Source organism: Eschscholzia californica, unplaced genomic scaffold (assembly GCF_041429995.1).
Source record: "Eschscholzia californica isolate CP2 unplaced genomic scaffold, dmEscCali1.0.p SCAF_2, whole genome shotgun sequence".
In the NCBI taxonomy this organism is placed as follows: Eukaryota; Viridiplantae; Streptophyta; class Magnoliopsida; order Ranunculales; family Papaveraceae; genus Eschscholzia; species Eschscholzia californica.
This window is the reverse complement of record NW_028238309.1, coordinates 6,932,589-6,947,329: the sequence shown is the minus strand read 5'-3', so window position 1 is coordinate 6,947,329 and position 14,741 is coordinate 6,932,589. Positions and strand designations below refer to the sequence as shown.

The 14,741-nt window shown below is 35.6% G+C and overlaps 2 protein-coding genes across 2 annotated transcripts; both read left to right on the top strand.

Moving 5' to 3' along the window:
- Positions 1–224: 224 nt before the first annotated feature.
- Positions 225–1,013, top strand: LOC147555750 (uncharacterized). Its single transcript, XM_086658525.1, has one exon. It carries the CDS (start codon positions 225–227, stop codon positions 1,011–1,013), a length of 789 nt encoding a protein of 262 aa, XP_086514651.1.
- Positions 1,014–10,404: 9,391 nt separating this feature from the next.
- On the top strand, positions 10,405–13,452 carry LOC147555749 (transcription factor bHLH112-like). The gene is made up of 7 exons (XM_086663903.1): positions 10,405–10,998; positions 11,094–11,664; positions 11,757–11,867; positions 12,081–12,146; positions 12,283–12,348; positions 12,455–12,508; positions 12,812–13,452. Exons 1-7 carry the CDS (start codon positions 10,577–10,579, stop codon positions 12,959–12,961), a joined length of 1,440 nt encoding a protein of 479 aa, XP_086520029.1. The 5' UTR covers positions 10,405–10,576; the 3' UTR covers positions 12,962–13,452.
- The last annotated feature ends 1,289 nt before the right edge of the window (positions 13,453–14,741 follow it).

Here is a 14,741-nt window from a genome sequence, read left to right as displayed (position 1 = left end):
CCATCACCCTTGTCTTACTCATCTCAAGCATCTGGAAACATTTGTGGAAACTAAGGATTCATCCAAAAATTTTATTATTCTTGTGGAAACTAGCTCAAAACATTCTTCCTATCAACACACTCCTGGACACTTACATGAACAACATTCTCCCATTATGCCCTCTTTGTAAGGAATCAAATGAGACCATTATACACCTCATACAGGATTGCAAGATAAGAAAAGAAATGGTCCATCAATTTATATCCACTCAGAATCTCCAAGTAGTTCCGACATCTTTTGTGGAATGGTTTAATGTTTTTCTTAACTTAGACTCTCATGTCCATCACCGCAACTCATTAGCATCTCTAGAAACAATCTCAACAATTATTTGGCACCTATGGAAACAAAGATGTGACATGATCTTCAAAGAGAAACAACTAAATCTTGAGCATCTTGTCTCAACTATACATAGTTTCCGTGATATCCAGAAAATGAATTTTAAGACATATATGCATGAACAACCTCCAGTTACCACTGTATGGTGTCCACCTCCCCAAGGTTACCTCAAAATCAATTACGATGCCTCTTGGGACAAAAAATCTCTTCTCACATATGTTGCTATTGTTATTTCTGACTATACAGGGAAGCAACTTGTCAAAGTATCAATCCTCCTCTCCAGCAGATCAGTAGACGAAGGAGAGAGTAAGGCCTGTTTGCATGGAGTTCGATGGGCTAAGGAACATGAAATCAAGAAAGTTATCCTGGAAGGCGACTCTACAAATGTTACAAACTTTTTGAATGGTCATATCAACTCATCTCACTGGACATCGAAACATGTTTTGAAAGAAGCTAAGAACATAGTTTCTTCTTTTGATCATATTACTTTCTTGTTTGTAAATAGGCAGTTTAACAGCTTTGCTCATAACTTGGCTGTAAACTCTAGGAAGGCAAAGACATGCATCTCTGTTTGTTTTCCTAATTGCTCGCTATCTCACTGTAACATCTCTGAATGTGACTTAACTCTTAATCAATAGATGTTATTTTATCTAAAAAAAAAAGGCCAGCGCTTTGGGGAAAGCTAAATAGTTTCCGGGGTTTGAAATTTTAAAGGGAATATGCAAAATTTTGAAAAGTTTCCGGAGAAACATATTTTATGGGGAATATGGCTCAAAATAAAAAACTCTCCCCCTCACCTCCCTCCACCTCACCTCACCTCCCTCCACCTCATCTTCTCTCTCTCTTCTCCGATAGGTCGCTGGTCGGAAAATTTCCGGCCGGCGACCATGAAATTTTTTTTTTTTTCTCTCTCTCTCTCTCTAAACTCCGGAAAATTTCCGGCCGGCGACCATGAAACCCCCTTCGCCGGAGTTTAGAGAGAGAGAGATGTGAGAGAAATATTTTTTTTTTTTCATGGTCGCCGGCCGGAAAATTTTCCGGCCGGCGACCTATCGGAGAAGAGAGAGAAGATGAGGTGGAGGGAGAGAAGTGAGGTGGAGAGAGAGAGCTGAGGTGGAGAAGCTATTTTGCTTTCTCCCTAAATAAAATTGTCAAACAAAATTGACCAATTTTTTACCAAGTCTTCACACCCCGGAAACTATTTAGCTTTCCCCAAAGCGCTGGCCAAAAAAAAACCACGTACATACCCCTTGGGATTTGGCAGGGATATATCCCGGACATAGTATCTCTACTGTTAAAGTAAATAGTGTTGTCAAGTCTACTTTTTACTTTTTAAATTCTGTTGTTGTGTTTTTCTAGTATTTATATGTTTTGACTCTTTAGGTACCTAAGACAAAACTTGACCTGGAGAGGAGAGAGAAAGAGCGAGCTTCACTCCATACCCTCCCTTTCTTCTCTAACCCATTTTTTTTTTTTTTATCAAAAACACAATTAATAGTACGAATTTTGTTTGTTGAATGTAAATTAACTAGTTGTCTAATCACATTAAAAGTATGTTTCCAAACAACAACCTAGTCACCTACAATAATTTAATCAATGATAAGTTTAGAATCACTATCTAGATGGGCGTCACAAACACTCTACTATACTATTCTCATAATTTGTTTCAACAAAAAAAAAAAAAAAAAAAAGACTATTCTTGTTAAGTTTGTGGTCATCCAACTCAAAATCAATTGGCAATGGGTGGAGAGGACCTATACTTTATATTCTTGGTTGCTAGTTACCCATTCTCCCATGTGAGACTATTCTCACACGCCCCCTCACGTGTGGCGTTCTTTGAGCCTAACACGTGTGTTTTTTTCTTTACGGGTGACGTGGAGCACGTGTGGCTTTTTTTTTAAGCCTATCACGTGTGGGCCTAGCTCTGATACCATGTTAAGTTTGTGGTCATCCAACTCAAAATCAATTGGCAATGAGTGGAGAGGACTTATACTTTATATTCTTGATTGCTAGTTACCCATTCTCCCATGTGAGACTATTCTCACAATTCTCATAATTTGGGTACTGACTCAAACAGTTTAGTTGAGTGAGTACTGACTCAAACAGTTTAGTTGAGTGAGTGGACTTCTAATTTTGCATATTTTCATGGGCATCAAATTTACTCAAGTTATTAACTTACAAGAGAATGTGAAATAACAAAAGTGCGGATAAAGAGAATTATATTGACAAATGAAAATCCAACGGTTCCCTAACGTCTATCAGTTGATCTAGACAAAACACGTGCTTTCACCTCCTGCTTTCACATTACCTACTTGCATTGCGCCAAAAAGAGCAACACCGAGGCACGCAACCTCGCCGCATCACCTTCTCACATTTGACGGTGTTTTACTTTTAGCCCCCAGAAGTTAACTTTTGCATTGTAATCTCTCGAATGACTTGAGGGTCCTCATTCTTTGTCTTTTGAGTTTCGAACAATGTACCTTTTATTGTTTTATGTATCTAGTTTTTCTCAAAAAAATGGAATTTATCGATACCTCCTCACCTCCAATGTCCAATTAGCGATACCTCATTTTTTTATTAGATATTAATGAAATCTTCTTTTTTACACTTAAAAATACGAAAACACTCCTACACTTATTATATTTACTTTTTTCCATCTCATATGACTGCGCCCGATATAATTCTCTAACTTCGGTCTTTTCATAAATTTTTTTATCCAATTTGTAAGTTCACGGTCGACATAACGCTCTAACTTTGGTCTTTCCATGAATTTTTCTATCAATTAATAATTTCTCTTTTAACATTTTAATTTTTCATTCAATTCATAATTTCAATTTGCATTGTATTTTTTGAATGTATACAAGTTATAATTAATAGAAAAACAACATATATCAAGGTCTTTTTCAAATTGATTACACTTGAAAACATTAATTTTAGCGTAAAACATAGCACAATGTGAAGTTTACTTTTTTTTTTTTTTTTTGAGAATTTAAGATTTTTATTTCGAGATATGGTGATTTATTGTTTCTAAATTTCGATAAATGTTAAGGTAAAGGAGAAAAAAGATGGATAAAAGAGAAAAAAATAAGTATGGAAAATGAAGTCACGTCGGCAAAGTATCGAAAAGGTATAAGAGATAGAAGAAAAAAAATAGTTTTTACTTTTTACTCCCTTTCTCTGTCGCTTACGTTGATTATAGGATAAGAAGAATAAAATAACCCAATAGCATCTCAAATTTCTTTTCTCTTTTGTAGAATTCAAACGCAATAAAGTAGAAAATAAGACCGAAAGTACTAGTAATATAGTTATTAGTCGAAGTAAGTTATTTGAAATTTTAGGGGAAGAGGAGAAGTCAAAATTGGTACGTGTGTGGTACGCGAAATGATTCAATAGAAGAATTCTTTCCTCTAATTTTGACTATTTTCTTATTCATGGCCCAGTTAACGAGGCACGCGCGCACGCTCTAATATGGGCCCTACGTTGACCTGTTTCTTCTCAGTGAGGATGTCACAGTCTCAAAGTTAACGGATTCAGAGTCGTCCGATAGTAAACCGCCGTATCACAACGCATTACGAGATTGGATAATAAAAAATGAGGACGGATGAGATGCATCATACGTCATCACCTCCTCAAATGTTCAATAAATTATAGATTTGTCCACTTGTATAAGGAGCTGAAGTTTGAGTATTGAAAGAGCTCAGATTTGGGAAGATAGCTCAAACTGAAATTTGGTAAAAAGCCCTCCAACTATGTACAAATTAATTTAATTTTTTTTTTAATCTCATTCTCTTGGATTGGTAGTCCGTCCACTCTACTCGAAAAGAGAAATATGTGTTCAATAAATAGAGTTGTTTGTCAAAGATAGTGTAATGGGAGGTACAAATTGTGTGTCGTAAAGGTCTCTCACCACAAGACTAGTTACCAGTTTAGAAATCTCTCTACATCTGTGGCTTCATTGACAAATTTGAATTATTACGGGAGAAAGATCAAACATAATAATTGCAACAAACACTATACTACAATAGTAGTTATATTTGTAAAACAATTGGATGTAGTGTTAATGGTCTTGACGCCAGAACTATTGTTTTACTAACTTTTGCTCCCTTTGTTTCCTTTACCACGCCTTCAAATTTTTTTTTACCATGTACGGTTACTTTTATAGTTTCATTTTGATAGTCTAGTAAGTTAATATAGGGGGCGACCAATAAGACATTAATGACCCACAATTTGGTCTCTTCATTTTCCCTCCCACGTTTTGTCTCTTAATTCTTGTTGCCTTCTCGCAAATATCTACTTTTCGATGTATCTAATATCCCCCACTTCAATTTTTTTTTCTTTCTCTCAATGTTTTCTTCGTTTATGCTCTCCATCTCTTTCTTCTTTGTCTCTGCCAAATCACTCTATTTAATGTTGCCCTATTAATACCCAAACTCGTTGTCCATATACACTACAACGATCTAATTTACTTCCAATGTACGAGAATTATTTCTCCCCTTGTACTGGGATGATCGAGTTTCTTTAAAATAATATCATATACTGTTTATCTGAATTTACATCGGTTTATTTAAAAATAAACTATATGATCATATGAGAATTGGTCTATATACCATGTTTTTCAAAGTTTTTAAGCTTCGCAAAGCTTGCATAGATGATTTGATAAATCTTTTTTGATTGCAAAAAGAGATTGGTAGGTTTTTCCATGTTCTTTACGCAAAGGAAGACAATGACATCCTTGTAATCTCCACAGGTTTTTTCTAATCTATAATATCTTTCATTTCTATATTAATTGCTAAGAAGTTCTTGGAATAACTTTTGAAGAAGAATTTCGCAAGAAAGTCAAATAATACTAATAATAAAAATAAAAAGTCAAACACGTGTTGACGTATATACTTATTGTACAAGGGTTGTGAACCTTCGGTTCTTGGAGTTAGAAGGTTATAGTAGGTGACTAACTATGTCTGACTTTTTCTTTTTTTTTTGTTGAAGAACTATGTCTGACTTTCCCAATGTTGTCTCAAATTAGTTGCTACTAAGATGGAAAGTTTTGTTCTTGGTGTATGCTTTAGAATCCAAGACTCGCCCCACATATCTCGGCAACACTTAGTCCTACACCACTTAGGCGAGTCAGGAAGAACTAGAACAATCTAATCTTAGTCAAACACCCGCGTGGTTTCCATTTTTACCACGCAAAATCAATCGATATGTACATTGTTCTCAACAAAATTAAGTTCTACAATTAACAAAAAAGGACTGGACTTTAATAAATTTGAACTCTCACTGCTTCAGACAACCTTTATTTTAGGGCCGGCTGAAGTCCCCCCAACATGAACGTTGGGGACTCCTACATTCATGTTGGGAAAGGTCCTAGCCGTTGGATAAAATCAACGGCTATGATCTAGGATCTTTCAATTTTTTGTTTATGAAATTAAGTTTATCTTTCTTCAAAAAAATATTTAATTAGTTTTAATTTTTTTAACTCTAACAAAAACTCACAATTAAAATACATCCCACCAACGCGTCGGTCCTCGAATAATTTTCCAACCTTGAAAAAAAATTATTTCGAAAATAGTTCAAACATGTGTTTCGTACATACACAAAATCAAACACGTTTTTCGCACATCCACAAAAGTCCACACACGTGTTTCCCACATTCATAAATTTTCGGCCTCAAGAGAGGCTGAGGTTAGAGCTGAATTTTTAGTGCTGAGACTGAAAATTTTGGATGAAAAAATGATTTTTTTCGACCTAAGATAGGTGTGGTTGGAGTTACTCTAACGTCACGCTTCGACGTTTAATAAACTTGAGCTCTCAACAGTGGTCTGGATTCTGAATACTCCCCAAGTGATGTGAGACTATTATACATACCTTGGGCCATATATACGAAACTAGTATACCTTAAAACAACGAACACAAACAAAACAGAGGATCATTAAACTGGTGTCACTAGATCTTTCCCTTACAAATGCATTGACCTAAAAAATATGATTTAATTTGGAATTAAAACTTTCCAAGTTATGATTTAATTAAGAAGATGAATGTATGTGAAATAAATCCAAACAAGTAACACATAAAGATAAATTTAGGTTGTGTTTGTTTTTTTGTATATGTCTGAATATGAATTGACTGATTTTGAATTGACTCAAATGAATTGGTTGAATCTGAATTGACTGAACTATTTTGCAAGTTAGATATTTGTTTTTTACATCTGAGTGATGGGTATGAGTTAAAATTTTGACAATTATGCCTTTATGTGATATTTTTGACAAAGAAAACCTAATATCTATTACTCATCCCTTGTTTAAGTTTCTCCCTCCCTTTTCTACATCTCTCACCACAGGCTTTTTTTTAAAAAGGTCAAAAACCCACAGGACTGGAGGATTCTCTCTCTCCCTCCCTTTCTTTCTATCTATCTATCTCTCTTTGCCTCCCTCCCTGTATTTCTCTAAAGATGGCTTACTCGGTCGAACATGAGCTTTTGCAATTAGGCATTAATGGTGATTCTTTTGCTTCTTCTCCCTCCCTCTCTCTATCTCTCTCTCTAACCGAAGATCAACAAAGTTAAATCTTCGCCAGATCCGGCGAGGGTTCTTTCTGTCTCTCTCTATCTCTCAATTTTTCTCTTTATCTCTAACCGATCTTTGACAAAGTTAAGGATCTGGCGAGGATTCAAACATTATGACCTTCACCAGATCTGGTGGTGTGTATTGTTGTGATGGCCTATACTTTGGTGGTTCTCTATTTTGTGGTGGTGATCGATTTCTGGTTGTGGTGGTTGTCGGTGTAGGGTTACGGATGTGTCTAACACGCCTTTTCTAGTGTTTATTGCGGAATCTCAAACATCTAATGTTAACACTAGACTCCCAGGATCTAATTATACATGAACTAATCAATGAACTAGATATGGAAAGATGATTACCTTTAATCTCTTCCCACGAAAAAAATTCCGACAAGATTCGAAAGATCAAGAACTCCAATTGTAGTTCCTTTACTCGAGACACCGAGTGTATGACTTGAACTCCCTCCTTCGAGTTAGCTAGAACTCTCTTGAAGGTCGAGATGAAGAACACCTTCTTCTAGACTAGATAATCAAGAAAATTCCTTTTCTCTCTTTTGGCTTTTCTCTCTAAAAGCTCTCTTGAATTGTCTCTTGATTTCCGTACATAATTATGTCTTAAGGAGGTCTATTTATAGGGACCATAGAGAAGGTATTTGACCCAAACTAGGATTCCTAAAATATCTCCTTCAAGACATATCTTTTTGTGTCCCATACGAAACCCTAAAAGGGTTTATGTGTGGCCGGCCAATATAAGCCTCTATGGGTTTTATGGCCGGCCCACACAAGGGGTCTAACCAGCCATGTGTTGGCCGGCCCCTTCCTAAGGTCGGCCATCACATGGCCGACCCCTTTATGGGCACCCCCGGGCTCCCTTTTTAGCCCGGGTTATATACACTTGTCCAGACTCTTCCGAACTCCTTTTGGCCTCAAATAATGGATCCAATCCACTTATTTGCCACTTTATATCTAGTCAATATCTCTCCGTTCAAACCATCACTCTTATGTGTAACCCTTGTAGGATCCGGTCTATGTTAGCCGCGGATTACCGAAGTTATCCGACAATCGTAGTTGGCTTCTAGCTAAGCATTACGACCCCTAATTCGACCGGACTAATGATCTTCCAAATAAGGTCATTATGATCCTATTCCCCAAATCGTACGCATTGTCATCTTGATCGAAGGACATCCCTTAGAAGGATACCATTCCTTCGGACCGAGGGAATATATCCTTCAGTCGGTTTCGATGGTGGCGGTCTGGTTTCTAGTGTTGGTGGCAGCCTGGTTTGTGGTGGTCTAGTTCGTGGTGGTGGCGGCGTGTTCCTGTGGTTCTGGTGATATTGTGGCTTGTGGTGGTGGTCTGATCGTGGTAATGTTCTCTTAGTGGTGGTAAAATATTTGAATATGAGAATATTTCTAATTCATAGAGGCATAAGTGTCCTTTAACAATTTCAGACTTATTTTAAAGTCGGAAAATTATGGGTTATTTTTCAACCCTTTCAAAAAAAGGTTCAATTCAGCTAACAGTTTAGATTTTCTTAAATGAGAAAAACAAACATCTAAAATCTGTATCCCAATTCAGATTTCATATATGAAAAACCAAAACAAACACAACCTTAATTAAGCAGTGGGAAAGCTTCAGCTGAATTAAATCAAGACTCGTATAAATTAGGGTGATTTTTCATTTGACATCCTAGTTTATGTCTTTATGATCAGTTTTCCGCTTAATTCCCAATTTATGCCAAGTATCAGATCACCCGTGTTTATATTTTCAATGTATTGACGAAAAAGTCATTTAAAAGCACCTTTCTTTAAGTTTTTTTTTTCTTTTATCTCATCATTCTTTCTCTCTTCTACCTTCATCTTTGTTTTGTAAGAGCCAAAATCCGCTATCAGTAGTGCTCTTAAAAATCCACAATTAATGGGCTTGTGCTATAACCAAGCTCACAAATTAGGTGACAAATGGGTTTGATCCATTCACCTCCGAGCTCTCGAGGTAAAGGAAATATACGCGGATAAGGTTCGTCGTTGTCTTCTAAGTGCGAAATCATTCACCGCGATCATTTCCCGTCAATACATTGGTTACCTTTCCATATTCAAGGTGAAAATGAGCAAATGAAATCACCAATATATACGTTACAGGGGGTTGCCGCTGTTCAGTGACATCTGACCAAAGGGCACTATAAAACAAGGAGAAAACAGTGTACATGGCATCACATTCTCCATCGAGAAACCTGCATCTGCCATTTGTTCTCTCTCACCCACCTTAATCTTCTCTCTCATACATAACTTGAACAACTGTTATATTTCTCTCCTATTTTCCTCTCGTACGTACATCTCTCACAAACGTACCTAGAGCGGTTGTTATCTCTCTCTAGATCTCCTGACGGTGAAAGAGTTAGGCAAAAACATACACTTGACTGTATCACCTTCTCTTCCGACAGTCACTTTACATAGCTAACCGGTACAATTGCTGTTCTTGTCTAGTTGATACTCATTCGATAAACCACCAACTTGACTTTTTTTTAATGAGATCCGACTTGACATAATCTTCTCTATATTCTTTATTTTCTTCTAAATACGTTTCTATTTTGTATTTTGTTTCTCTTCTTTATTTTTTATATGGACTCAAGATTCATTACATCATTACACGTCATGCATATACCATAAATATATTACATTATGAGTCTACCGGCCTTTGGTGCAATAGTTGTCGGGTTTTAGGCCTCTTTCATGTTTTTGGACTTTAGGCCTCTTTCATTCGTGGTTTAGATTAAACAGTTATCGTGCTCATCACTTCTTCATGATGTATCAATGCCTTGTACGACTAACGTAGATCGTAGTCGAATTCTCAGAAATAAAAATAAAAAATCATCAATGCCTTGTACGACTAACGTAGATAGTAGTCGAATTTAGTAAGTTCAATAACTACCATATCAAAGACATGAACATATTTTATGCACATAAAGCCCCTTAAAATCATCAATGCCTTGTAACGACTAACGTAATAGTCGAGTTCTCAAGAAATAAAAATAAAAAGTTACATCATGAATTTAGTAAGTTCAATAACTACCATATCAAAGACATGAACATATTTTATGCACATAAAGCCCCTTACCACATATTTTATGCACATAAAGCCCCTTAAAACCATCATCGATATGCAGAATAGGTGTCCAACCACTAAGCCAAATGGTGGTGAACAACTCTGAATCTCACTTAAACATAGATAAAACATCATTTCGATAATCTCAAAACACAATTTTATGTAATGTTCTAATTCAAAAAAATAATAATTATGTAATGCTTTGAAATTTCAATAATCTAAAATATACTGGATGGGGGGATATGGGATTGGGAAGAAAAGAAATAAAAATGTCAAAAGTGATTGATCATTCCGGGTTGTTTCAACCGCCCGTACAACCCAAAAGTCTTATATAAATATGGGAAAGTGGTACCGAATCATTTTTCATCAAACATCCCATTGAGCAGAAAACAAAAAGAAGAAGCAATCAAAGAGACTCCCAACTCACAACTCACAGCTAGAGAGCTAGAGAGAGAAAGAGAGAGAGAGAGCAGATATCAATCAACAACAAGTACTCTAGAACAAGAGAGAGAAGAAAGAATTGTGTGGTGGGTGGATTTGGATATGGCAGAAGAATTTCAGAGTGGAATTTCCAGTGGAAACTGGTGGAATTCATCAAGCAGGAATATAAATGGATTATCAGTATCATCATCTTCATCATCACCTTGTTCAACTACTCTTACTGATAATATTGGAAATTATGGATCAAGTAATTGGTCTAATAATAATAATAATACTAGTAGTTGTACAAGATTATCATGTGATCAACAATCATCTTCAGTTTCAGTTTCTGGATCTAATTCAATTGTTAATTATCAATCAGATCATCCTACTAATACCCAAATACCACATAATCAACAAGGAGGAGGGTCTTCTTCAGAATCTCATGATCATCAAAGTTCAGTTTTAATGGATTCCTCTAATTTACAGATGATGGGTTTTGACCTTTCATCTTCTCCATCAACTGATTGGACCCAAACTTTACTGTTAGTATAATTCTATCTCTAATCTACTAATTAATTACCCAAGTTTCAGATTAATCAAAACCATAATTATATTAATTTTTTTTTTGAATTTGCAGTAGAAATAGTAGTAGTAGTGGAAGAGTTGGAGAGAGAAATTTTCATTCAATGCTTGAAGAAAGTGATGATCAAAATCATGAAGATTCAACATCATCAATTCATGAATTTAAGCATATACAAAATGTTTTTAGTTTAGATGATCAACAAAGTTTTAATCCTTGTAATCGTGGTGGCGGTTCGTCTTCGATATTATTACATGGTTTTTATGAACCAATAGCTGATCATCAACAACAAGTTCTTCAACAAACTTCAAATAATTATTCATCTTCAATGAATTTTGGGTTAAACCCTAACGAATTATCGCCTTCTTGGTCACCGAAATTCCCTCAATTTCTTAAACCTAATCTACCGTTAACAACAAAACTACAAGAACAACAACCTACTATTAGTAATAACCAACTACACTTCTCTAATAACACTCAGTTTTGGAACCCCGCTTCTTCGACGACAACCATGACTGATATTAGTTCTAGTCTTTTCTCATCACCAAAAAGTACCCAATTTCTGTCTTCAAATATACTACTTGATGATGATCAAAAACCTAATTATTGTAGCAACCTCACTTTGAAGGTAACATAATTACTAGTACTAAGTATACATATAATCATAGTGTCTATATAAAGACTTTGTTGTTTAACTTTGATATGTAATTGTCTTTGCAGCCAATGGTGGGTGAAGTTAGGGATTCAGGATCAATGGCAAAGAAAAACAGTGGTGAACAAACACTAAAAAGACCTCGAATCGAAACGCCATCGCCATTACCTACTTTTAAGGTACTATACATAGATTTTGCCTTATTAGGGTTTATAAGGGTTTCTATATTTTGCCAAAGTAGATAAAAAGCATATAGGGTTTAAGAACTGTTAGATGAAATCTATAATACTTGGCAAATATTAGGAGAAGTATTATGAAATCACTAATTATTTCACTAGGGCACAATGGTTAGGGTTGGACATGAATGACAATATATTTGGTTTTGTTCTTAGGTTCGGAAAGAGAAGCTAGGGGACCGAATAACTGCGCTACAGCAATTGTGTTCGCCTTTCGGGAAGGTATAACATCTGAATTTGATTCTACTTTTCTTTTATTGGAAAATGTAATCGATAACCCTTTCTTTTTCGAATTCGATCTTAAAAGCTTTTTTTGTTTACTTTTTTGATTAATTAACTTAAACCATTTTATTTCTAGACTGATACAGCATCTGTTCTCTACGAAGCGATTGAGTATATCAAGTTCTTACATGAACAAGTTACTGTAAGTTCAATAATTAACACTAATTACTTAGAAAATAATCCGATTTTTTTCCTTCACTCTTCTTTAAGTAGTTATTTATGCTCTTTTTTTGCTTTCATGAAATCAGATTTTAAGTAACCCATACATGAAAAATAATGGAGCTCCAATACAATACCAACAGGTAAAAAAATTACTTTCATCTCTTTTCTTCTCAATAGCATATCTAGTACTCATAAAATACCAGTTTTGTGAAACCCTATGCTTTAGGTTGTGGGTGGTAACAATTTGTGTGTGAAGACCAAAGTTCGGTTCTTACTGTACGACCCTTGGCCGGAGTGGTTACCAAGTTGGTTTCTACTGTTTAGGTCTCGGGTTGAAGACACATATACTATATTACTTTCTTCAGAAGAAAAAAACACGATTTCATGAGTACATGTTCATTTCTATCCACAATTTACTCTAAACTAATCATAATTTTATGCAGAATTTGGATAAATCAAAGGATGGTGAAGGCCTAAGAGAAGATCTAAGAAGCCGTGGCTTATGTTTAGTCCCGATTTCAAGTACATTTTCTGTTACAACAGATGCCAGTACAGATTTTTGGACACCTACATTTGGTGGAACTTATAGATAAGAAAAGGGTCAGGAGAAGCTGAAAAAAAGAACCGATATATCGATAAAGTTGGGACCGATTCGACATAGATTAGAGCAAGAAAAAGACACCCAAAAATAAACAAATGTAATGGGTCAGCCAGAAGCAAAAGTAAAAAATGATTAAGCTTGAGCAAGGCTGGCCAAAATTGCAGGTTGGGTACTAATTAGTGATGGAAAACAGGTGCTTAAATTTGGTAGAGAAGGTTTAGTATATAGTAGTTTGTAGAAGAAAGATTTGTTGGTAGTATCTGACTTTTAGCAGGAAGGAGGGGATAAAGTAGTTTTTATTCCTGTTAATATGTGTACAGTATTGGAACCCATCTTTATTTTCAGAAAGAGAGAGAGAGAGAGAGAAATAAAAAGGACAGAAGAATAAAGAGAATAATTGAATTTCAAAATGTATTTGAGTGTGAGAGTGTGTGGATGGCATTAGATTATGAATCTAACTTTTCTTTTTTTTTTTTTTGTTCATTTTTGGTTTTTAAATTGTGTTTTGGAATGTTTATATTGTAGTGGAAGTCAGAGGATGGACCTCCCTGCCTCTCCTTTTAGGGTTTTATTTATCCTCTTTATTATTATTCCACCAAGAGAGAGAAGGAGAGAGATGTGTGTGTTTTGTGTGGGAACCATACTACTCCACATCCATGCTTTTGTTTGCCTTTAATCCATGGACTGGTCACATTGAGAGGAATATATTTTCATAACTATTCAAAATTTGGAATGCTATTATGTTGTCATGCCTTGTCATGCTTTCGCCTTTGGGTCAACCCAGTAAGATTTTGTATCTTCTTTCTTGGAATACTTAAAACATTTGTGGGCAACAGCATTTTGGGTTCTAAAGATGACCAACTCACTAAATGGACCTCTTATTTTGTCCAACTTCAAAAATGGCCCCCCTTCAACAAATTTTTTGTTAGATTTTTCGGTGACTTATATTTTGGATTCTCCTTTGTTATCTTTTGTCCAATTTTTGTAGTTTGTCTTGATAATAGCGAGGGTGAATGTTGCAAAGAAAACTAATACTGTGGAGAGAATTCTCGTCTGATTTCTGTTGAATTCTCACTTCAACGAGAGGGAGCGTCGCCCTTCTTCTCTCTTCTCCCACCATCATTTCATCATCTTCAACTCCACAACATCTCTTCATCTCCACCAAATCTCTTCACTTCTACCTTTTTCTTTTTTGCAAAAAAAGTGAAATCTGGTATAGGGAAGAAGTCCCCAAACCAGATTCGTGTGGTTGAGCGAAGAAACCCTCAAACTAGACTGATCTAGGTTTAGAGTGTTTTTCCTAAACCACATTCATTTGGTTGGGGAAAGTAAGGATCCAAGCTAATTAATCGGTTTGAGTTTTTCTTTTTTGAAAACTAGATTTGTCTGATTTGAAGGTTTATCTCCTAAATCAGATTCATTTTTTAAATTGGGGGGGGGGGGGAGATGAAAAGATATTGTGGAGATGAATACGAAGAAATGTTCAAAGATGAAGAACTGGTGGCGGAGATGAAATTAAAGATAAAGAAATGTTGGCGGAGATGACGAAAGAGAAATGGTAATTAAGAAGATAGAAGAAGGTCGAGAGTCCCTTGTTGGAGCGAGGGTAAAAGAGAGTACCATGCACCATCTTTTTCTTTTTCTTTTTTTGAGATTGGGCTCCAAGAGTCATTACATTTGAATGACATTGATACAATCATGACTAATATGCAATACATCATGAATTTGGATAAACACATAACCGTCAATTAAGACACTTGAGCCCTAAAAGC